Raw genomic sequence first — 25,946 nt, 5'->3', positions numbered from 1 at the left:
CACAGAACCATGTCTGTGTTACCTACCAAGTCCTGCAGAACTATTTGTTGTTACTGTTCTGCATGCCAAATTCTTCTAAAATTATCGCCCCCTATTAACAGCTTTGCAGGAATGCAGCATTCTTGGCATTATGTCACAAACAGGCCTCCATTTTGTTAAGAAATAAGTCTGATAGTCCACCAGGCAACCTTCAATATGAATGCTAAGATTTTTCTACACAGGATGAACTGCTAAGTTTTAAAACGTTATTTTGGTTTGTTTGGAGATACTTGGGGGGGGGGGCGTTGAACCCAGAGCCTTGTGAGCATTAGGCACGTGCTATGCTGGTGGCTCACTCCACGGCCCTCTTTTTTACTTTTCATACTGAGACACTAAATTCCCAGGCTGGCCTTGAACCCAGGCAGCTGCAGGTCTTGATGTGGCAATCCTCCTGGCTCAGCCTCCAGAGTAGCTGTAATGCCAAGCCTGAGCTAGCAGTCCCAGCTTGTGTGTTTCCTTTAAGCACAGTGCTCTTCTGAAAGGCAGTGGACTCCTCACACAGGCCCTTTACCCTACTGGAAAGTCTGTAGTTGTTTTCCAATCATAAGAACTCAACAGCTGGTCACAGCTCAGAGGTGCAGCAGGAGGGCAGCACGCATGGGGCTTGGAGTTTAGTCCTCCAGTCTCTCCAAAGCTCAACAGAAAACAGTGCAAAAATCATTAGTGGGTAGATTTGAAAAGAGTATTCTTGGGGTGTAGCTGTAGCTCTGGGATAGAGCACTTGCCTAGCCAAACATGAGGTCCTAGGGTTAATCCCTGATACTGGAGACTTTGCGATGGGACTGGACACAGATGGGCTAAATTAGCATCCCCTGAACCACGATTTGATTTGGAATGAGCAGAACTCAGCCAGACAGAGCTCTGAAGCACAGCAATTCTCCAAGGGGAAATATTACATCCTATTTCCTAGTAATTGTTATCGCTCTTGACTTACTCAGGGCTGTAGTCATTCTGTGTGATCTGATAAAGCATAGTGTTAATGACATCAGTGTCAATTCTGCTACTTAGATTAGGCAGTCCCGTGACAGGGTGTCTCTGTCCATAGTCTTGTATTTGACAAAACAAATTCTATGGGAAGCAAATTAGGTGAGACAGGTGGGCTGGGAAACATGATTAATATGACCTTTGGCATCACAGGCTTAACGTGTACCCACATTTAGTCTTTTCAGTAACGCTATGAGCTGGACAGTGCTATTTGTATTTATGGATAGGCTGGGTCTCAGGAGGCTTAAACAAGGTGTGCAGAGTCACACAGAGTGTAGGATGAAGAAATAAAATCCAAGCCTATACAGATCTCAGTTGTCTTTCCATCCATGTCAAGAGTCTTTCCATCCATGATGCCATTTCTCTAAGCCTTTTTGTTTGTTTGTTTGATAAGGGAAGTAATGTAAATTCCATATCTAAAGGAAACAATACTCTTACTTTGTAGTAAGTATGCGTACTGCACTGATATGACTTTTATAGGTATATAATATTTAGATTTATTTTTATGTGTGTTTCTGTGTGAACATGTATTCACATATGTGTTTGAATGCCTGTGGAGACCACAAGGGGGCATAAGATCCCTTGCAACTGGAGTTACAGGTGATTGTGGGCCACCTAATGTGAGTGCTTGGATTTGAAACTCAGGACTGAACTGCAAGCACTCTTAATGGATGAGCCATCTCCTCAGTCCCTATAGTTATATTTAGTCTACTATAGAAGATGTCTCGGTGAGCTAGTGATGTAGCAAGGGTCTGGGTTCGATCCCTGGAAACATGGGGTTTGGATATGTAGGATCAAATCAGAAACGTTTTGTGTTGGTTGGGTTGAATTGGGTTCTTGTCTTGGGAACTTGTCTTGATGACCTTGAATGCCTCCTCCTCCTTCCTCTGCCTTCTCCATGCCTGTATTTCAGGTGTGTGCAACAGTGATTGGTTTTTGCACTGTGGGGGATTAAACCCGGTACTTTGTGCATACTAGGCAAACATTTTACTAGTGATGAGACTTTCCCAACCCTTCCCAGATAAGAAAATGCTGCTTCAGCATTCTTGTTTCCTGTCAAATTGACTTGATACTTTGAGAATCTTGTAGGGCTCAGTAAGTGTTAAATACTCCTTTTTTTAAATGAATGAAAAAAGAGAAGCGGCGGGGGGTGGGGGGGTGCCAACTTTGTAAGAGTGACACAGTGGTGTTGGTATTGGCATGGCAGATCCTGGTGTGATGCTAATGCTGTTTTCTAGAAGCCACCAGACTTTACAGCATGCCTCTGCTGTTGCCTCCTCACTCCTCCTTGTTTATACTTATGTGAAGCACACACCCCAGTTATGCACCCTGCAGCTACAATTAGTGGATAAGGAGTTGCAGACTGCAGCCACTACTCCAGCCCAAACTCCCTGTTCTGGTCCTACAGCTCTGACAGGCCATAAGAGCCTCTGACCCTTATATCAGCAAGGTGGTTTTCCTCTGGAAGCAGCTTTGGGCTCCTAGACGTGAGATGGTACAGAGTATATGTGCATGCATGTGTACAGGTGTGCGGACAAAGAATAGACACATTGAAGAACAAGTATGACACATGAGTCACTGTTCTTAATATTCTGAAAACTAAAGCCTAATTGGTTTCTCTCTCTCGCTTTCTCTCCCCTCCCCCCAACCCCCGTGTCTACAATTTATTTATTTTTTCTCTAGTGGTCTAATTAATATTTTAAACATTTTGCTTCAAAATGACATTTCTTCCCATTTTTGGAGAAGCTTCCAGGCTTAGCGCTTCAGTAAACCTTTAGAGGCCATGCAAGTTAAAACGCAGGCTGGCTTAGTGCAGGGAGAACGAACACACCCCAGACCAGGGCTCCAGCATTAAGTGTGTTCTGGCTGTTCTTGCCCCAAGCAATCCCTCACAATGGCGCATAGACAAGAGCACTTTTACACTTTTAAGGCGTAACCCCAATTCTCTAAGTAGACCTGGCTGCATGTCAATCAAAACCAAAACCGAAAGACAGCTCTGAGGGCGATGTGCCTATTCTAGGGACACCTCGTCCTATGCCAATTGTTCGTAGCACACAGTAAACCTTACTTTTCTTATTTTTTATTTTGTCTTGTTTCTATGAAGGAGTCTCCACCTTATAGTTAAGTCATTCCTGCTCCATTTCAGGGAGACATGTGTTTGTGTGATTCATTGTTTTTTTTTTTTTTTTTTAATTAAAATTTATTTATTGGGATTGTGTTTCTGTGTGGGTGGAGTTCAGTAGCCAATTGCTGAGTACATTCCCTCTTTCCTCCTTTGCAAGGGTTCTGGGGAAAAAAACACGTCTCCAAGCTTGAATAACAAGTGCCTTTATCCCATGAACCATCTCTCCAGACCTGTTATTTTCTTTAAGCGTTTCCTTTCCGCAACTCTTACAACTTATCACGCAAGCACCCTGACTTGGCTTCTGGGGGCCCAAGGCTTACTTGTGATCTGAGGTAGTGCGGGGCTCTCTGCGGCCGCAGTCCCCTGGTCAGCATTGGTCCAGCTTCATTTTCAGTCACAACTTTTCCTTTGCCTGAGCTGCTCCTGGGCACGCACGCAAGGAGAAAGCACACACCTCTCTCCAATAGTGGAGATCTATCCTCTGTAGGAACGGATCTCCATTAGCAACGCCCCCATTCTAATTCTACGTTAGTTGTGTTTCCATAAGATGTTGGAATTCTTGAAGACTGACTCCCTTGGCTTCCTTTGAAAGAGTGTGCTCTGCCTAGCTTTTCTTCCCTTTTCCTTTTCCTCACATTCAGAGTGCTGTCCTCTTTATTCCACAGTTAGAATCAGCTCCCAGGACACTCTCTGCTTTGCTGCTGAACAGATACCTCTTCTGCCTGAGCCTTGACCTGCAGCACACAGTGTACTCTCAAGCTTCCTAGCAGCCCAGGCCCCTAGGATATAGTAAATTGTATAACTCTTCCCTTTCTGGTTTGCTTCAGGGAGGTTGACAGGTCTGTATGGGAAGCACTGCCAAGTGGTGCACTGAGAGAAACAACCACACAGTTTTCTCCAAGGTACGTGAGGGCCCCATCATTAATCTCTCCAATGCTCCCATGTAGGAGACTGTGGGCAAGTTCTCTTGTGCCAGCTGTATGCAGATGAGGGGATGGGGCAGACCAAGGGGGCCGGGGTGTGGCCTGAGTTGTGCTGGGTGGTGGAAAACCTAAGACTCCTGAGCTTCCTGCCACTTGCAAACTCAGTTCTGAAAACTGCACGAGGCCAGGCTTGACTTTGGCGGGACCATGCAACTGTTCATGGACTGGTGTTCATATATGGCCATCTGTATGCCCCTTCCTGTGAGCCAGCACACCAAGCTGGACAAACTTCAGGCCTGCAGGGAGAGAGTGTTTGAAAGGTCTCGGCTACAGCTTTTCTCTTGGAGAAATGTTCTGACCACATACCATGACATTCTCCCCCAGGCCAGCATGCGCTGTGTGCTTGGCTGGCATCTTCTCAAGGCTCCTCATTCTCACAGATGCCGGGGAGCATGAGGTGGTAGCAGCATAGGCTCTGCCACCGGCATAGTGCATACAGCTGACACACCTTTGACTTTTTCTTTGTTTGTTATTGTTATTGCTTTGGTTTCTATATTTGAGACAGAGTTTTGCGCTGCAGGTAGCTCAGGCTATCCTGGATCTGAATATATATCCCAGCCATTCAAGTGCAGGGATTACAGGTATGTATCACCACATCTAGCTGTTTTTGTCTTTTTAACATTCATTGCCTTCCTTGAAAAGCAATTTGCCTATGCTTCTGGTTTAGTACGTGCTATTAAATACAGTAGCTGACCAATCTCCTATATCGTGGTCTACTGCTTGAAGAACGGCATCCAGGACGCAACAGTGGAAATGTGAAATGGGTAGAGATGAGAAAGAAAACAAAACAAATTATCAAAACAGAGGAATTGGTAAGAAAATAAAAATGTAACCCTCTACCTACAGCTTGGCTCTTTTCCTTCCAACAGATTAGTGTTAATGATTTTGCATTCAACATCTTGCCTTTCTTAACTTATTTTTGGGCCACAACTTCCTTGCCCTTGTAGTTCACATTTCTGTAATGACTTTCTTTTTGAGGAGAACTGTAGAGTAAACCGCCACAACCTTAAAAAAAACGTTATTGGGGTCCCTTTCTTTTTAGTGTTGTGGTAAACAGGGCATCAGGAATTAGTGGGTGGATGGCCTCGTGATTTACACGTCTTCCATGCAGTGTCCGGTGAGTTCCCTGACCACCGAGACACATGGACCCAGGTGTCTTCACTGATTCCCCCAAGGAATTTTCTGCTCTGACGTTGTGTGCTGCAAGGAAAGCAAATCAGACAATCAGACAAACATCCTGGCAGACAGACAGATAGGGAAAGGGGCCATAGGTAAACAATCAGATGACAAACTCCTGGCTTCTTCATCACCCAGAATTAAGACTCTCCCCACACCCCTGCTACCCCGGAACCCGCCATGGACAGGGGATGCCTTCTGGCTGACCTGGGCGTCTTTTCTTTTGCATGAAGCCAAAACCCTGTCAGCCACCCCTCCCCCTTTTAAGTTGATAAATGGGAAATGATGCGAAGAAGACCAGACCCGCACTCCCACCGTCCCCCACCCCCACCCGCCACAAGTGGTTCGGAGAAGCCACTTGTGGGGAGTCATCCCCTGTGGGTGTGTGAGTGCTTCTTCAGTTTGAACGCGGTTGCTGCCTGCTGCGCCTGAGATTCTTCCTGCTCTGCTCTTTCCTTAACTGGCCAAGAAAACGAACCTAGTTAAAGGCCCCTACAGGGTAGTAGTTAGATACAGGCAGCGGGGTTCAAAACCCTCAGCTGAGAACTTCTCACTTGTCCTGAAACTACATTTACCAAGAAAATCACAGCAAGGATTGAGGGAGAATGAAACAACCGACTTTCCTCTAAAGCGGGTTAGATAGGATTAACTACACTTTGTGGATCGAACTATTTCACGTTTGGAAGGGCGATATAGCAGACCCCTGGAGCCGCTCTTTATTCCCTCATATTCTAAGAGGAAACTGGGGTAGAGGAAAAGCACGCAAGACGGCCCCCACGAGCGAAAAGCAAACATTGGCTTGACCTTTCGCTGTGGAAGTTAACTGACAACAGGAAGGAAACTATTAACCCTGCTCCTCTCCTCCTCTCGCCCTGGTGACAGCCAGCAACTCCTCCTCCTCCTAGGCTGAGACCTTGGAGCAAAAAAGGAAAGGGGCGCCTGGCTGCCTCAACTCTGCGCTTCTCTCCCTGGGGAGGAAGAGGGAAGAGGAGAGGGCGCAGCCTGAGGCCAAGTTCAGCCAGTTTGTGACTTGAGCCTGAACGTCCAGACGAAGAGATTTCCAGGACTCCAGCATCCTCCCGCCGGCGGCGCAAGGCAGGAACCGGGTTGACAAGCTTGGGTCACCTCCGATTCGCCCCAAGTTTGAGTGCCGCCCGCAGGTGGTGCAAGCGCCCCAGCTCTCTGGCGCCCCCTGCTGGCGAGAGGTAAGGAGGCCGCGGCTGCGGATCCTCTGGGCACAGCGCAGGGAGAGAGCTCCGGCGCGGAGAAGAGGCCCGGAGCTTCCTCGATGGTGCCGCCGCCTCCTCCGAGCCGGGGAGGAGCAGCCAAGGGGCAGCTGGGCAAGAGCCTGGGGCCGCTGCTGCTACTCCTGGCACTGGGGCACACGTGGACCTACCGAGAGGAGCCTGAGGACCGCGACAGGTAAGGGCCACCTGTCCCAGCGGAGGACGCGCTGGGTGCGCTCAGGACTGGCTGACGGGGTACAGACTGCCCGAGGTGGCGGATTCACAGGTCTCTGCTCGCTGGGTCACTGGCAGGGAGGTTAGCTGTTCCAGGTGATTTCTATCTCTTGCGGGAACCGCCTCGGGCGCTCCCAGCTGTGGGTCGGGACGCTGGATGCCCTCCTCCCGGCTTTCCTGGCGCGCTCTGGTGCCGACGTCTTTGGCTTTTCTTGTCGCTTGGTACTGGGATCGCCTGGTGCTGGGAAGCTCTCCTGTCTCATTCTTGCTGCTGAATCCTCCCGGGAACCAGTAGCAGCCGGTGCGTCTGGACGCAGAGCCCAGCGAGTACTGACTGCTCTTCACTGTCTCGCCGACCTTCAAGGGGGTTTCCTCGCCAACTTTTCCCCCCTTCTCCTTTCCTTAGAGAGGTGTGCTCGGAAAACAAGATCACCACGACCAAATACCCGTGTCTGAAGTCTTCGGGCGAGGTCACCACGTGCTTCAGGTAAAGTCGGGGGCTCTGCGGTATCTGAAGGGACAAGGCGTCGCTGTCAAGCAGGCAGAGCTGTGGAGACGCGCTGGTGGAGCCCGGGGTGTCTGTGCTCGGGTAGCGGGGGGCGGTTGGGGTCGTGCTGAGTGCTGAGCTCCTCTGTGTGAACAGTTGTGCTCTTGGGCCAGAGCAAAGCCCTGAGCAAACTGAGTTTGCAACCAGCGTGTGCCCGAAATCTGTGAGCGTGTATCGTTCCGCGAAAAGCGTGCACGGTAGAGGTTAGAGTGAAAAGATTTTCAAATTGATAGAGAGGATTGGATTGTGGGTGTAAACTTGGTGTAGAGGAATGGTTTCCTGCGCGTTTGCGTTTTGTTTTGAAAATAGAGTTGGCAACAAGGAAATACTTGGCACTCGGCTGGCTTTTGACCTTGTGTTGGGACAGAGTGTACCACTGTCATGGTCTCTGTGGGCAAAATTATAGCAGGGAGGACTGTGGGTAGATGGGATGGTTGCCATGAGTGAAAACGAACGACAAGGTTATTAAGACTCAAGAAAAGCAATCGTCTTTAAGAACGCATGTTCATTCTCCCTGGGGGATTGGCAGCCACTTGGGGTCTTGTTAAAATTCAACACGGATAGGAACAGGAAATGTCCTTTTAAAATGCTTCCCAGGTGAGTCCTTTGCAACCGGGCAATAAGAACAGGTGGCTCTTATCCTCAAAGGAGAGGATCAAGGCTCCCTGCTTGTGGGTAACAATTGACTTGGGTTTTGAATTTGGCCTTCTGCTCCAGTCTCCCACAGGATGGAGGTGACACCTATCCCTAAATGTTTGTTGCTCATCTGAGTTTTTAAGACACGTATGCGAGGCGAGGCACTGGGTTAACAATTTTACCAGACCGAGAGCCTACCTGGGTGCTACAAAAGAAAACAAATCCCAGAAACGAACTCTAAGGGAGTCTGTCTTCGCGGCGCCACGGCCAAGCAGCTAATCCCAATGCTTTCTGTGCAGCAAACTTCCTTACATCCAAGGCTCAGGTGTGAGGTGCTCCCAGGGCAGGGCAGTTGGAGTCTATGGAAGTACCATCAGTTGTATTGTGCTTTCAGACCAGCCATCAGCAACCAGGATGGATTGACGTCAGCTGCTTCACTTATCTAAGCTCCAGAAGAGGCTACCTCTCTCTTCCTACACATGGTGGTTAGGAGAGCTGCACAGTAGCCTAGATTTGAGGGGCGCATTTCATTGGCAGGCAGAGTCTTTGGGAGGTGCGGTGGATGAGCGAGCTCATCCAGCTGGTGAAATGGCTGCAGCCAGTGTGGCTTGCCTAGTTCCAGTCTGGTGTTTCATCCGCGTGACCACATGGACCCGGATGGCCTAGGACATGTTGTTTTCCTATCACTGCTGTATAAAGCTTCTAATTTAACATGGAGCATGTTCCTAAGATGGTTTGCTCGTTTGTTCAGTCCCCAAAGGTCAGATGCCGCATAAATCAGTGACAGTTAGGGAACGCGTGTCCGGCTTTTAGAAACCATCTATTCTATTTGTTACGCTCTTTTTGCCAACTTTTCCAGATTTCTTAAAGTCGTGCAATATTTTAGAGGCATTGGCAGTGGCTCTGGATACATGTGTGTTCGCTAGCCACTTACTCCATGAAACAGCCTGTTGGACCTAGTGCTCTACCAAGGAAAAGAGGAAAAATTTTAATTTGTATGATGAGAAGGACTGTTTCAGTTTGAGAAATCGACATCAGTCTCCAAGTACCCTAATAGCATTGCTGTTCTAGTTTTTTGAGGCAGGACCCCACTGTATAGTCCAGTCTAGTCTTGAACTCAGCACCTTTCTGCCCATCCAAAGTGCTGGGATGGAGGTAAAGAGCTACTATGCATGGCTGATGTTTATTAATTATACATTTATTAAATTCTTTATGGAATTCAAGAGTTCTGTGATTATTCTGTTAGCCTCATTCTACTATTGGGCTATTTGAGACAGAGTCTCCCTCTGTAGCTCAGGCCAGCCTCTGCCTTCAAATTCACGCTATCCTCCTCTTCCAACTGCCCGGGTGTGTGTGCTCCACGGAGGCCAGATAGTTTTATAATGGAAGTCATTGGAAGTTTCCTCATTTGTCTCTTGAGCTTCAAGAATGACAGAATGCTGTGAGACCTTGGGGTATGGCCCTGGGGTGTGGCCCTGTAGTTCCTTTTGCTTTCTAGAGTTGCCAGCCAACTCTCATGGCCTTGCCTAGGCATTGGGTACACCAGACCCCCCTGATGTCCCTTGAACTGGATGTGTGTGGAAGTCTGAGGAACGCCACATAGAAAGCAGGGTCTTCAAACCCCAGTGTAAATGAGTGGTGTTCTCTTTCTGTGGGTCTGTGATGCCTTTGCCAGACCTCTATCTCATATATATATATATATATATAAAATGATTCACAACAGTAGCGAAATTACAGTTGTGAAGTAGTGACAAAAATAATTTTATGGTTGGGGACACCACAATATTAAGAACTGTATTAAGGGGTCACAGCATTAGGAAGGCTGAGAGCCACTGGCACTGTAAAACATTTTGCTAGCTCCTCAGGGGCATGGAGGCTTCTGCAGCTGAGCAAGCAACTAGTGCCTTTCAACGCGGCACCCTAAAAGGAGAGACATCACCACACCACCTGGAAAGCACACGCCCCAGGCTTTCTGTCAAGCTACAAGCACTGTGGCACCTATTGGGAAAATACCAGTTTTCCAGATGTCTAGTGAATTATTTTTGGCACATGAAAGGATTCAGAACTTGCTAAGGGTTTTTTTTTTTTTCCTTTTAAAAAAATCATTGTTGGCATTGGGAGTAGATCTGGACATATGCAAAACAAACAGAGGTATGAGATAAACCTGATTGGTCACTGTGAAATTTAGAGATGAGGTGGGCTCAGAAGAGTTTTTGTTTTGGACACCCATGTGTTTTATGACTTGAGCTAAGCAGCACTAATCTGGTCCTCAGCATTTGATGTCAGCTATTAAATAACAATAATTTGAAGACTCTACTTTGGACTTGGCACGATCCTGTGAACTTTGTTTACATTGTCTATGATGCATAGAGCCACCTGTAGCTTTTCTATTATTTCAGTTTTGCAGAGCAGGAACAAAATAACCAGAGTGTCACGCCACCCTAGCTCTCACGGCTAACACACACGATTTATCTGAAGTAGGGGCTCATGACAGCCAAGGCAAGCGTATAAAACAGGCACAGCAAGCCATTATGGCATTACACTCCTGGAGCTATCATTACCACCCCACCCCCACCCCCACCACCTCCACCACAAGTTGATTTTCCTTTTTCCAACAGTGCAGTTAGCATAGAAGGTTTGTTTGCCTTTCTTTTGTTATGTTTCCTATCAGTAAAATGATGTGTTAAAATGTATATATGTAGAAAAAAACCAAGCCAGCCTTTATTGGGTGAGGCTGTGCCCAAGAAACATTAACTATTTTGATTTCTTTAGTCAAAGATTTACATATCTATTAAGAACCTAGAGCCCTTCTAGAGGCTATTAGCGCATAAAAAAAATACAGATAGTCTAATGGCTTGATTTTGAACAAAAGCTCTTGTAACTGGAGCCAGTACAGAGCTGTTCGGATGGAATCCTGAGCTGTATCGTTCACACAGTACCAATGAAGGGAAGGTACAGCAGCAGCTGGGAACGGCTTCGCAGGCAAGAGAAGCCTTGGTGGTGTTTCTCAAGGTGGCTCTTTACCATGGACTGTATTCCTGAACACAGCTGAGAAAATCATCTGTGATTTTGAGTCTTAGCTCCCTGAAGCTCCAAACAGAGTGCGCTGCTGCAGACTCCCAGCCTCCCTGCCTTTGAACTCTCACTGGGGAGTGCTCTAGCTTAAAGGTGGCTCAGGTTCCCATGGGAAAAAAAGGGACATGGGTTGCAGGAACTACTACTTTCCTTCCAGATAGTACAACCCACGTTGCCAAAGCCTGTGGGAATGTGGGGGTCCATGTGATATTTCCGCAGATGTGTTTACTTAGAACTTGTAGAGCAAGAGGGCCACTTAATTAGGGTAGCACTGAGGGATTGACAGCGCTGAGGTTTTGGCTGAGGCTCATCTGTGAGAAGGCTGCAGATAGCGTTGTCCTGGCAGGCTGCCGATTTCCCACTGAGGGCCTTGGCGATGTCAGAACACACACATGGGTCTCCCAAATTCCTTGCTCCTCTTTGAATCTCAGCTCTATTCTTTCATTTTTTTTTTTTTTTTTTAATTTTGACCTTGAACCACTTCTTAAGATCCAGGCTTTCATTTTCTCCTTTGGAATCTCCAGGTCGCAAATCAGTTAGCATTTGTGATGTGCTTTGAGAAGTTCAAGATCCCAGGAAAGCGCTGAGTCAACCTCACTTCCTGTCAGACACACACACACCCACTTCAAGTGTGACATGGAGGTGGCTTGAAGAAGTTGTGCACTGGACGCTCACTGACTTCTGTGAATTTTATAATTGAGATTTATAAAAAATATATGTATTTTAAATTAATTCTTGATTTCTTCATGTCCTGTGACCAAAATGTGTGGTGTCACTAATTAGAGATTATTATCAAGTTCTGGAAGATAAACCAAGAGCCATGATAAGCGCCTGTATTGTTGTGGGGATACCTCTGACCAGCAACTCCAAGGGAAGCACCCCACACTTGGCCATGGGATTTTATTTGACAACCTATGGCTTCTGGAAGGACCCAGTAGAGATTTTTGAAAGTAAACTTAGACCAGACACACCAGTGGTGTTTCTCTACCGGTCAACATGCCTTGTTTCTAGATGCTTCTCTAAGTGTAGGGTAGACCAGAAATCTAGCGATGTGGGAAATGACACTGAGCATCTTACAGCCCCACCCCCACCCCACCCCACCCCCACCCCACCCTCACCCCACCCCCACCTGACCACCGAAGGTTCTCTGCTCATGACTGCAGGTGCACAGCACAGCCAGGTTGAATTGGATGCTGACGTTACTTTAAACGACTAGAGTTTGCTTTTGGCTCAGGGTCATGCATGGTGGTCTTTGCAGAAATAAGACTTGAGGTTCTTACCGTGTTGGGTTTTTCTTTCTCATGTATATTTTGCCCCCTCGCTGAGGAGGAGGGAACAGGAGAGCCCTGTGAATGACCGTGGTGCATCCAGGACACATGGGTCCCCTTTCAGGAAGCATGCTTTCCCAGCCATCATGAGCTGTCATTTGAGGAAGAAATGGAGTACCACTGGCAAGAGAAGAGCAGGGCCTGACTCCCATGCAGGGAAGGCAGTCTCCCTTTCTGCACGAGGCTGTCTTTAATCCTAGGCTGTCAAGGCTCAGAGGCCATGGATTATCTGTTCTCACACTCACAGCCGTGACCTCACAGGTTAGCTCCATACTTGGAAAGGAACAGTCCGCCCATATGCTCTTGTTAAGTGACCAAGTGAATGACTTAATGTGAAAAGGAAAAGACCAAACTCCATTTAAATGTCTTGAGTGTCTCAGGATTCCTCTTGCTACTCACGTATGTGTCTTGTGCCCTTCAAAAGCTGGGTGAGGGGATGACAGATGGCTCAGTAAGTGGACAGCCCTAATGACCTGCGTTCCACTATTGGGACCCAGATAGTATGGGAGAACCAATTCCTGCAAGTTGTTCCCTATCAACCACACACGCTGTAACACGAGAATGCCCTACACATGCACGTGCGCGCACACGCGCGCACACACACACACACACACACACAAAATTAAACTAATAAAAGCTGAGAAATGGAAGAGTGTTTTATTTAACCTTTTCAGGGGAAGGGGTCCTCTCACTGTATTATTTAGCCCAGGCTGGCCTTGAACTCCCTGACTTCCTACCTCAGCCTCCCAAGTTCTGGAACTCCTGGAGTGTTGCACCCAGCCTGAAAGGAAGGCTGCTGTACAGAGGAGACAACTGCTGCTTTGAAGCGATACCACTGTCTTCATTGGTTCCTGGCCAGACCTGCTTCTCTGTCCTTGTCCTGTGTTAGGCATGCGGGATCTGGCGATTACAGTCTCATTTCCAACTTGCTATTTTAAATTATCCCCCAAAATGACACATGGGCTACTTTCCACTCCCCATATGATGCAGTCAGTGGTTTGAAGGGAAGGGAAGCAGCTTTGAGAGGGATCTCTTTCCTTCCCACAGGAGCGGGTAGCAGAAGAGAGGAGGCAGAGGCGAGTGGTGGGCAAGGTGAGATTTGTGCATCGCTTTTCACAACCTTCTGGGCTCACAACTGAACTAGCCCGCCTCATGGCTATGCTTTCATCACATCGTCCTTGGAGATCCGATCTTCTCACTACTGCTTGTTGCTGAAATGGTTGCTCCCTGGCTTCCTGTGGTCCACGGCACTTCATCTTTTTCTAAAAGAGGTTGGGGGCGGCACGCCCTCTTTATTCTAGCGGCTATGTTTTCTCAGGAGAAAGTTATCGGTTCGCTTTTTCCAAATCCACATTCAGTGTCCCCAGATCTCCGGCTTCCTGCTCAGCTGGACCGGGATGCCTTTATGAATGAGAGGCTGCTGCTGCATTGTCAGAGCTGTGCAGTGGGGCTGGGGAACAAAGCTCTCATTCTCTTCCACAGTCTCGCCTTTACTTTGGGGATGAAAAAGCAAGCGGCTATAACATCTGCAAGGCCTCTTCTGCCAAGTTAGGCCCTTCCTTTTTTCTATGAATCTGTTTGCTAATTTTAAAGTCTTAGCACTTCTTATTTAGTCAGCACGTGTCTGTTGGGTGGTTACGTTGTGCCAGGCTCAATTCTGTACATGTAAATTACATTTGAAGGGAACAGGCAAACTTCTGTTCTGATGGGATTTGTGAGTTTTCATTTATTTCTGGGAAAGAACGTTCTAATATATTTTTGGTGCACATCTGAGTAATGTCATGTTTTCAGGACTAAGATTTTGAGGTTTCTCATAGCCTATAAGTATCTTTTCAGAAAAAGTTAGCGTGTATCATAAGTTTCTTTCTTATTTCTTTTTTTTGGGGGGGAGGACGGGGTTGTTTTTGTTTGTTTGTTTGTTTTTGAGACAAAGTTTTTCTGTGAGTCCCTGGCTGTCCAGGAACTCACTCTGTACACCAAGTTGGCCTCAAAGTCATAGAGATCCACCTGCCTCTGCCTCCTGAGTGTTAGGATTAAAGGCGTGTGCATCACGTTGCCTAGCACCACAAGTTTCTTGCTCCTAACAATTTCAGTAATGGAAAAACATTGTGGGCTGTGTGACTGACAGGTGAGGTGAATGGCAGCAACTGAATTGTACAGCTAGGGGCAAATCAGTATATTGTTACCTTGTGGAAGGTAAAACCCAAGCTAGCCTCAGCTATGTCCAACCTGTAGTCTGCAGGCCACATTCAAACAAGGATAGCTATGAATTTGGCTTGAGACAGAATCATGAATTTGCTTAAAACGAGAGGTTTTTGTTTGTGTGTTTGTTTGTTTGCTTGTTTTTGTTCTCTTTCTCTTTCTTTCTGAGTGTTTTATGGCATATCGAGTAGCTCTCACATAGTCTGTCCAGGTACGTGTCAAAATCGAGCAGTAGGATCAGGACTGATACATATATATCAGATATATATATGTATATATCCATATATATCTCAAGGACAGTGTGTGTGTGTGTGTGTGTGTGTATATGTACACACACATACACACATATATATCAAAGATGTGTGTGTATGTGTGACATTTATTTTAATTAGTGTGGAAGCTTTTAGCCTGGCAACGTGCCTATTTTTAACTGATTGAGCCACAGTAGAAGACAGACTAAGTTCAGAAAGGTTGACAAATTTACAAGCATGAAGTTATGTAACCCTTCATGCCTGCCTACTACTGTATCTTGAATTTTTTTTGAGATTTCATACATGAATACTCTATTTTTTATCATTTCCATCCCTCCCTTTCATCCATCTAACTCCTCCTGTGTCCTCCCACCCTCTTGAATTCATGACTTTATTTTTACTCTCTCTCTCTCTCTCTCTCTCTCTCTCTCTCTCTCTCTCTCTCTCTCTCTCTGTGTGTGTGTAAAACCTAATATTTCCATTTAGTGTTGCTTGTACGTTCATGTGTTTAGTGTTCACCTGTTGGGAAAGGATATCCTATGGGAGCGGCTTGTCATGGGGAAACTGACTCTCCCTAAGCAGCCATTGGTTGTTTATCTAGGAGTGTGACCTTGTGAAACTTCCCCCACCCACATCAGCGTGTCCTAGTGTCATTGTGTGAGTCTTGTTTAGAAACCCATATAAAGGTTTCATGGGTGCAGGTGTCATGGCTAGTTGTGCCGATTGAGGCTGGGCACCCCACAGTCACTGACCCCTTGCATTTTGGCCCACTGTGGGTCTCTGTAATAGTCCCCATATGCTGCACATGGAGCCATTCTTTGGTGAGGGTGAGAGTTACACATATCCATGGGTACAAGGGTAAGAATTTAGAATTTAGTTAAGGATAATGCTGTTCTAATAAAGTGGTGGTAGCAGGTTGTTGTCTAAGGCCCATGACCTTACTAGCCACGTGTAATTGGCTGGGTTTCCAGGTCCAGGAATGGTTTCCCTTCTGCTGAATAGGCCTTATATTAAGTCCTGCTGGACAGCTGTTGGCTGGCATCAAGATGTGAGTGATATTACTGCACCTTCACGGGTATCTTACCAATGGTGATTGTTACTGTGGCTCAGAGGCTTCAGATCTGGGAGGAGCTATGCGCTGCTTCCCTCCCTTGGGACTCCTGCTGGGACTATGAAAGCTAGACCGCACAGGTTAGATCCAGCTTCGATCTTCTGCATTTTTTTTAAACTTTTTATTTATTTATTTGTTTATTTTTATTAATTTTAACACATACATTTATATTATTACACATGAAAAAAAAACTACATACAGCAGGAGGAACCATGAGACAATCAGGAGTTATATAAACGTTACATTCATAGTGATTTGGCTCTTTGTATTTGTCAAACTTGAAGAAAGCATATTTCCTATCTTGTTGGGTCTAAATTTCTGAATGAAAAGCAATATCTATCATATCTCATCTCTATTAACTTAAAACATCAGTCTTAATCTAAAAATACCTTAACCCCTATCTAACTAAGCTTAATTGTAAGACTAAACTATCTGGTTTTCAACCCCATTAGAGACTTGAGAAGGGATAAAACTTAAATACCTGAGCAAACCGGAAGTGTAGGTTAGCAGCTTCCAAAGTGAAAAAATGACTGAGACAGTTTACTGCCTGAACAGTCAGTCACCCAACACTCTAAAACATTGGAGTATTATCTTTGGCCTTCTAGCCCAACATCTCTGACAGATTTATTTTTGAGGCAGGAACTATTGAGGACTTGCTTACCCTGTCTTGGAAGAGTTCAGCCATCGACTCTGCCTGCATCTAAGCTTGTCCATTTTTAGGCAGAATTCTGTCTGTGGCAGAGATGAGGACATTTTGTCCAGTGGTTGGTTTGCTACATTTGAAGCCAACTCCATAAGGAGGTTCTTTGATGTTGATCATCTTCTTCGAGATAGGCTGGGTTAACTTGTCAAAGAATCTTTAGAATAATAAAAACATCTTTAAAGGCCATATTCTGTAGGTCTCTGAGGTGTTTGAAGACCTTATTTAACTATTTTACCTTATGCATCTATAGAATCATATCTATCTGTTAGACCTAGGATATATATTCTTGTGATAAAATTAGATAGTTTTTGATATGACTATGATTTGCATAAATATACAAACTTCTATACCAATGAATTAAAAATAACCTTATTTGTGAGTAACAATTAAGGCCATGAATTGAGGAGTAGATCCAATAATCTGCATTTTGAGCTATCATCCCTCTGTATTTCTATATCCCCTTTTTTCTTTTCAGCTCCTATATCCTTATCTATGAAAGAAAGATAAAGGAAAAGAGAGACATCCATGAGTACAACCTAGTTTTTTCTCTGTCTAAGACCAATAATAACTTATAACCAACTCCCAATGAAAATAAGCATCTGTAGCCGAAGAGAGCAAACAGAATTCTATCCAACCCCCTTAGAGGAACTGGAATATCATTCTCTTAAAGTTTCTTCAGGCTGATTTAGGGTGAATAATATTTTTGAAGGCCCCCCCCCCACAAAATTGAGGAAAGGATTAAGTAAGCAAGGGATATAGGATTTGTGGTCCAGTTTCTAAATGTTGAGAAATTCCAGGCTTAATAACAGTCCTGTGCGGGACAGTCTGAAATTCAGGACCAATTGGGATCAGATGCTTTCTACAACGCTGTCCTGGAAGCTGTCCAGTTCTGATGGGTGACAGCAACTGAGGCTCCTGGGGCTGGAACCTGGAGGATGCGGGATGTCAGCATGCAGCATGCTGAGAGGAATGAATCCTGTCAGGTCTGATCCAGCATCAGTGTGCAGTTCTTTTGTTCTGAAAACATAATTTCTCACAAGCATTATAGAGTCCTAACATAATAATTGTATGAGGTGTGTGGGATGCGCAGAGCAATTAAGGCTGGTTCTCTGTTCATACAATGAGCAGAAGTAAGGTGTCTGTGAATCTTCCTTCATGCCATACTAAGAATGGCCTCTAATGATAAGTCATGGAGAATCTGTGACCAGCATGAGGCCTTGTCTATGCATAGACATTCATATCTCAGCCAGTCTAAGAGCTATTCCCATGTAGTGGTATTAGCAATATAAGTTGCCTGCTTGTTCTGTAGGTTGAATTCTTTCCATCCCGATTGCAGCCTTCTCCCTCATCACCTCCTGATCCCACCCCCTCCCTCATCACCTCCCGATCCTATCCCCTCCCTCATCCCCTTTCCCTCCCTCTGCTAGTTCTTAGAAAGGGGAGCCCTCCTCCCCTAATGCTTGACCTCAGTTTATCCAGTGTCCTCCGTACTACATGTAACCTCTTCCTCTGTGGCCTGGCAAGGCCATCCTCCAACTCTCAGCACTCTGACCAGTGTCCAGCTTCGAGTCACAGTAACTGTCCCTCTCCTCCGCTGAGTGGAGTCTCTCAGAGGACATCTCTGTTGGGCTAACATCCACTTATAACTGAGTATATACCATGTGTGTCTTTTTTGCATCTGGGGTATCTCACTTAGGATGATCATTTCTAGTTTTATCCATTTGCCTGCAAATTTCAAGATTTCCTTGTTTTTAATAGCTGAGTAGTATTCCATTGTGTAGATGTACCACAGTTTCTTTATCCATTCTTTGGTTGAGGGACATTTAGCTTGTTTCCAGATTCTGGCTATTTCAAACAAAGCTGCTATGAACATAGTTGAGCAAATGTCTTTGTTGTATGGTGGAGCATCTTTTGGATATATGCCTAGGAGTGGAATGGCTGGGTCTTGGGATAGAACTATTCCCAATTTTCTGAGAAAGCATCATATTGATTTCCAAAGTGGTTGTACAAGTTTGCAGTCCCACCAGCAGTGGAGGAGTGTTCCCCTTTCTCCACATCCTCGCTGGCATGTGTTGTCACTCGAGCTATTGATCTTCGCCATTTGTGTAGGTGTAAGATGGAATCAAGGTAGTTTTGATTTGCATTTCCTTGATGACTAGGGATGTTGAGCATTTCTTTGTTTCTTAGCCATTAGATATTCCTCTATTGAGAATTCTCTGTTTAGTTCTGTACCCCACTTTTTAATTGAATTATTTGGTTTGGTGGTGTTTAATTTCTTGAGCTCTTTATATATTTTAGATATTAGCCCTTTGTCGGATGTAGGGTTGGTAAAGATCTTTTCCCAATCTGTAGGCTGTCACTTTGTTCTGTTGACAGTGTCTTTGGCCTTACAAAGCTTTTCAGTTTCATGATGTCCCATTTATTAATTGTTGATCTTAGAGCCTGAGCTATTGGTATTCTGTTCAGGAAGTTGTCTCCTGTGCCAATGAGTTCTAGGCTCTTTCCCACTTTTTCTTTTTCTTTTTCTTTTCTTTTCTTTCTTTTGTTTTTTCTTTTTTGAGACAGGGTCTCTCTGTGTACCCTTGGCCATCCTGGACTCACTTTGTAGACCAGGCTGGCCTCGAACTCACAGCGATCCGCCTGCCTCTGCCTCCCGAGTGCTGGGATTAAAGGCGTGCGCCACCACGCCCGGCCTCCCACTTTTTCTTCTAACAGATTTAGCGTGTCCGGTTTTATGTTGAAGTCTGTAATCCACTTGGACTTTAGTTTTGTACACGGCGATAAATATGAATCTATTTGCATTTTTTTCCAAATAGACATCGAGTTAGACCAGCACCATTTGTTGAAGATACTGTCTTTTTTCCATTTTACGGTTTTGGCTTCTTTGTCAAAAATCAAATGACCATAGGTCATTGTGTCAATTTATTTCTGGGTCTTCAATTAAATTCCATTGGTCAACTGGCCTATTTCTTTCTTTCTTTTTTCTTTTCTTTTTGGTTTTTTGAGACAGGCTTTCTCTGTGTAACCTTGTCTGTCCTGGACTCGCTTTGTAAACCAGGATGGCCTCAAACTCATAGCGATCTACCTGCCTCTGCCTCCCGAGTGCTAGGATTAAAGGTGTGTGCCACCATGCCCATCTCTAACTGGCCTATTTCTATGCCAGTACCATGCCATTTTTATTACTGTTGCTCTATAGTACAACTTGAGATCAGGGATGGAGATTCTTCTGGCAGATCTTTTTATTGTATAGGATTGTTTTAGCTATCCTAGGTTTTTTGATTTTCCATATGAAGTTGAGGATTACAGGATGTTGCCAGATATTGGAGAGTGTAATCTATTCTAGCCAGCTCCAGTAAGATAACACTCATAGAGATGAAGGCACTGGAGTCCTGGCCCCAACTCACTGAATCAGAATTCACATCTGGACAAAGCCAAGCAGGCTTTAAGGTGCTAAGTTTCACTGCATCTCCCACTTGACAGTCAAATTGTACTTTCAAGGCAGGGGTGGCTCTGCATGCACACTGGAAAGACTGGAGATGAGTGAGTATCCCAGCATCTAGCCTGTGGCCCAGAGGAGCTCTTTTATTGCACAAACTCTGGAGTAGGTAGCCAGCCCAACTCCGCTACATACCACAGGTTGACCCCCGTGGAACTTCAAGCAGGCAGGAATAGCATGCCTACTTCAGCAGACACTGGGGAGCTAGTCTAGTTCTCATTGGTGTGGGCATGAAGTCTAGGTCCCTCTCATTATTTTATCAATGACTACAAGGTCTAGAGCCCTTAATGGAAACTGAAGCTATAGCATGTGCTAATACCACCATGGTGCAGTCCCTTATCTCTCGTCATTGGGTCTGCTGTGGTACCCCTTGCATCTGCTTTCTACCACAAGCTGGAAGGTTTGTGGGTCGTCGGGGCTGTGCATTGAGTTGAGATGGATCAACTGGAGAGCATTCTTTATGGGATCGTCTGAATTTAAGCTGATCAGATCCAAATCCCATGCTTCAAATTCCATCCCTTTCCATTTTATGTTGTGGCTCTTGGCTCAGGGTCTGCAGCTACTTGGTGACCTTTGGTGCATTAAAAAAAAGTTTTGCTTTGTTGCTGAGCTGCATGAACTTTCTCAAGATATAAACACAGCTCAGAGTATTATAAATGAAAGCTGTAGTGTCAAGCTGTGTTATTCTTCCCTTGTGAGAATCAAACACAAACATTTTCTTCCATATAATACATGCTACTGCCATCCTCTCGCCACTTGTCTGTAGCCACAGTGCTCTGAAATCTTCCCTTCTGATGGAGGAGCCCAAAGCCCTCAGGCCTGACAAACACAGGACTGGCTGTGGGTTTTAGTTAATGTCATACAACATAAAGCAATACAATCTACACTCTGAGTGGGTATTTCAAATGCAAGCTCTATTTACTGTTGGTCTTGAAGACAGTGCCCAAGAACACAGCTACACAGCCAGTGTTTATGCATGTGCAATTACACCATCACCTTTTTTTTTAGTGTTGTAAGAGTGATTTTTTTCTGACAAAAATTATAGAGATAAAAATGATTTAAGTCAAGAAATAAAAGAAATGTAGTTATACCTTGTTATAGAAGTGTCTAAGATTCTTCATAAGGGATTTCTTTTAATTTGAGGCTAGAGAAATATGGTTCCTAAGTGACCTTTGGGTTTTAAAAAAAAGGTTTATTTTCCTACTTATATGTCCATGTGAGATGTTAAGTCTCCTGGAATTGGGAATACAGACAGGTGTGAGCTGCCATGTGGGTGCTGGGAATTGAACCCAGGTCCTCTGGAAAAACAGCCAGTGCTCTTAACTGCTGAGCCATTTCTCCAGTCCCAACCTCTAGGTTTTAATACAGCTTCAGAGTTTGGTATTCACAGTACATCATTGTAACAGATGCATAAAGTAAAGACAGGAAGGAACTCAAGTGTATATCTACATTAGTCAGAACTGATGGATTGGATCTGTCTGGTAGATAGATCTATCTATCTATCTATCTAATTATCTATCTAATTATCTATCATCTATAGGATATTTATTAGAGTGTCTTACAGGCTATGGACCAGCTAGTCCAACAATGGCTGTCTACCAGCAGAAAGTCTAAGAATCCAGTAGTTGTGCACAGGACTGGGTGTTTCAGCTGGTCTCCTCTGGAGTCCTTTAGAAAGCAGCTTTAATACCAGTGAGGGGATGAACTTTTTAGCCAGAGTGAAGGCAAGCAAGGAGAGAACTTGAGCTTTCTTCCTCCATGTCCTTTATATAGGCTTCCACCAGGGGGTGGCCCAGATTTGAGGTGGATCTTCCCACCATGCAAGATCTAGAGTTAGGGTGGGTCTTCTCATTTCAAACAAGTCAATCAAGAAAAATCCCACACGGACGTACCCACCCACTTATCTTTTGGTTAATTCTAGATGCAGTCAAGTTGGCCACTAGGAATGGCTATCCCGACGTCAGACAGTCTCGTGGCTATCCTTGTTAACCTCCCAGCTTTTGAGTCCTTTCCCGGAGGCCCTCAACTTTGGGGAAGCATATCTGCAAGTCTTGAAACATCTGTAGATCCTAGTCGGTAGAGCTGACAATTGGGGTCCATGGAAAGGGGCACCTGGCCTGGGTGGAGGAGATCTGGGGGTCCTGCTGCCATCTTGCCATCCTGCTATGCTGGGGCAGGGGACCAGGAGCTGCCTCTGTATTACAGCTCTTATGGGGGCTGAGGTGAAAGTTTGTGTGCCTCTGTTTGTGTGCCGCTCGTATGAGCTCTCCAGCATTTCCCACTCCTGTCTACCTGCTTATTATAGCTACAGCTCTTGTCCCTGCTTCTCGGTAACTCTTTCCGTAACCCCCTCACCCGCAGGACACAGTCTCTCTGTGTTGTTCAGGATGATGTTACACCACAGAGCCCAAACAATGTTCACACCTCAGTCTCCTGAGTGGCTGGAGCTATAGACATGTGCCAACGCCTGTTAAAACAACCAAAAAGCAGTTTCTTGTAAAGGATGACTAACTCAATCATTAAGAAAATAAACAACAGCTGGGCATGGTGGCACATGCCTTTAATCCCAGCACTCAGGGAGGCAGAGGCAGGTGGGTCTCTGTGTGTTCAAAGCTAGTCTGGTCTACAAAGTGAGTCCAGGACAGCCAAGGCTACACAGAGAAACCCTGTCTTGAAAACAAAAACAAAACCAAAACCAATTAAAAATGGTGGTGCAGGAAAGGAAACCTGTATACACTGCTAGGGGCCAGTCACAGAGCTTCCTGCACATGAGTGTCTCTTGGCGCCCGTCTAATACTGTGACAGCTATGACACTGTGTCCCCTCCTCTCTTCCTTTCTTCCCTGATGTCACCAAGCCCCCTCTTCTGCTCTCAAGTCTCATGGGTTCTTTCTCCATCTCTTAAGATCTCTTCTCCCCTATGCTCTTTTTCACACTTTCCTTTCTTAGAACTGTATTTCTTCTTGTAATGATGATGTTAGTATCGACTCACTGCACATCTTGAATGCCCCAGCATACAGCTTACCAGATGACATTCCTCTGTGATCTCAAACCACCAGGTTAACATCTGTCAAGGGGTTGGGTTTTGGTTTTTCCTTCCTGGCCTTGTCTATGCGCATATGGGCAGGTGCACTTAGTTAATACTTGTGAGTGGATTTCTTTTCCTGCAGGATTAAAAAAAAAAAAAAACAATAAAGAGGGGTTAGTTATAGTGTGGAGTGGGTTGCATATTATTCTAGCATGACACCCTTTGGTAGCGTGGTAGGGCTGCAGGATAAGTCATCTGTCCAGCCAAGAACTGTAAGGAAATTAGCAAATATTAAGGGGACCATTTTGATTCTTTTTTTTTTTTTTAATTTTTATTTTACTTTATGTTTATGAATGCTTTATCTGCATGTACACCTACATTCCAGAAGAGGGCATCATATCTCATCATCGATGGTTGTGAGCCACCATGTGGTTGCTGGGAATTGAACTCAGGACCTATGGAAGAGCAGCCAGTGCTCTTAACTGTTGAGCCATCTCTCCAGTCCCCATTTTGATTCTTTAATTAAAAAAATTATTGTAGTGTAAATATATTTTTATTCCTTGAGAGTTTCACACATGTTTAGGTTTTAAACTTAAGTGCCAATTTCATGTACAGTCAGATCATCACAGCTATAGTTTTGGCTTTACCATGGGTTAAAAGTATTCAGGAAAAAAGCTTACCTGTCCTCAAAATGTAGTTTTGTTCCTTGAGCTGAATGGTGTGACAACCATTTGTCTAGCATTTTCATTGTACTAGGTAATATGAGTTATCTGGGTCACTTACAATACACTTGATGTATACAAGAAGATGCACTGCCTTATCCTCATGTGCAAATGCTGTGTCACTTCTTGCCAGGAACTTGAGCATCTCTGGGTTTTGACTCTTGGGGCAGGGATGCTAACCTTGTCAAGATGAGCCATGAGACAACCTAGTCTCCTCAGATCATGACTTGCTGAGCACTTGGGAGGCACACTGCTAGTGTCCCACCCTTTCACTCTGAGCAGTTTGTGGCTTTGTGGGTTCTCTGATGCCCTTGGTCTCTGTCTCTGAACCTCAGGGGAGTGTGGTGGAGCTTTAGATTTATTTCTAAGGCTGACAGTCTGACTGATCACTCCCTCCTCCTCCTCAGAGAGCAGCATGAACGGAAGCAGGCTTCCTTTATAGCACCAGGGATTAGCTGGATATCAGGCCGAGCCTCTTGCCTGTGAAGATACTGAAGGAGGCTCTGACACAGTTATCTCTAGACAGCTTTAAAACAAGATACCATCTGCAACTCTCTCAGATGCTTTTGACAGTTTCTTCTTACCCTAATTGGCTATGTAGAGAGAAAAATGAAGGAAAACAACAACAAGCAAAACCAAAACCAAAACCAAAACCAAAAAAACCCAAACCAATGCAAAAACCAAAAACCAAATCACCACCACCACCAAAACCAACAAAGCAGCCTAGCTAACTCTCCCGGCATCTGCGTTTGCCAGCAGGTTCCATGCCTGCTGCAGGCTGGTGCTTTGTGAACACAGGCTCAGCTCCTTCTCAGTGTGGATGTCCTGCCTTCCCATCTGCCAGTCTTTCCATTCTCCTGTGGGGGAGAGGAAAACAAAGCATGCTCAGAGAGGCTGTCCCACAGCCTCAACAACTTCTTCCTGTTCTTCTTCTTCTTCTTCTTCTTCTTCTTCTTCTTCTTCTTCTTCTTCTTCTTCTTCTTCTTCTTCTTCTTCTTCTTCTTCCTTTTCTTCTTCTTCTTCTTCTTCTTCTTCTTCTTCTTCTTCTTCTTCTTCTTCTTCTTCTTCTTCTTCTTCTTCTTCTTCTTCTTCTTCTTCTTCTTCTTCTTCTTCTTCTTCTTCTTCTTCTTCCTTTTCTTCTTCTTCTTCTTTTTGGTTTTTTGAGTCAAGGTCTCTCTGTGTAGCTTTGGCTATCCTAGACCAGGCTGGCCTCAAACTCACAGCTATATGCCTGCCTCTGCCTCCCAAGTGCTAGGATTAAAGGCATGTGCCACCATCCCTGGCCTTAGCCTCAACTTCTTAAAGGAGAAACTCAGATTTACCTGGCAAAGCTCAAGGTAGTGAAGTAGGAAGCTACATGGGCTGAGCTTCCTCATAAAATCCCCTTCCTGTTCTTTATCTAAACTACACATTTACCTATTTTTTCTTAGTTGCAAACTGACATTTCAACATGTGTAAAACATTTTGAATCTATTTACCTTATAGGGCAAAGTAACTGGCCATTGATCTAAGCACCTCTGGAGCAGCCTGGGCACACAGCAGAGCCTGCAGACTGCCCCTGCTTCTGTTACTGCCCAGTTTTTTTTGAACCCTCAAGGGAACTGGTGAAACAAGACAGTTAGCTATGCCATTTTGCTACATGGGTTTTTGTTTTCTTTTTAAAAAGAAAGCTTCCTTTCTTCCAGCCAGACTGCCAACATAGAACAGGGCTACTCTCCACTTCCCCAGATAGGTATCAGGTTTTCTTTTCTTTTTTGAAAACAGCTTCCTCCAAGCACTCTGCTATCTTCAGTCAAGTTTCTCATTTAGTCAACAGTTTGCTCCCCTGGAAGTATTTTCACTGCTTGGGGTTGTCTGATGAATGACAGAGAATACCCAGAAGCCTTTGCTTTCTGTATGTTCTTTATATACATTATGGTCATATGAACTGTTGTGACAGCAAAGAAAAGGCAGTCAGATTGTCTCTCAAAAGGCAATTATTTATTTATTTATATTTGATTTTAATGCATGTATTTGCATATCAGTTTTTATGTGTGCACATACGAATGCCCGAGGTTAACGTTGTTGTTCCTTTTGTCCAC

At 45.1% G+C, this 25,946-nt stretch overlaps 1 protein-coding gene across 1 annotated transcript in view; it reads left to right on the top strand.

Moving 5' to 3' along the window:
* The first annotated feature begins 6,205 nt into the window (after positions 1-6,205).
* Ccbe1 (collagen and calcium binding EGF domains 1) overlaps positions 6,206-25,946 on the top strand; it is a 246,241-nt gene continuing 226,500 nt past the window's right edge. Inside the window, exons 1-2 of the mRNA XM_051163467.1 lie at positions 6,206-6,729; positions 7,174-7,254. Coding sequence (XP_051019424.1) covers positions 6,596-6,729; positions 7,174-7,254 — 215 coding nt within the window. The 5' untranslated portion in view covers positions 6,206-6,595. The remainder of the gene's footprint in view (positions 6,730-7,173; positions 7,255-25,946) is intronic.

This window comes from Acomys russatus, chromosome 20 (assembly GCF_903995435.1).
Source record: "Acomys russatus chromosome 20, mAcoRus1.1, whole genome shotgun sequence".
NCBI classification, from domain to species: domain Eukaryota; kingdom Metazoa; phylum Chordata; class Mammalia; order Rodentia; family Muridae; genus Acomys; species Acomys russatus.
This window is presented reverse-complemented; position numbering and strand designations above follow the sequence as displayed.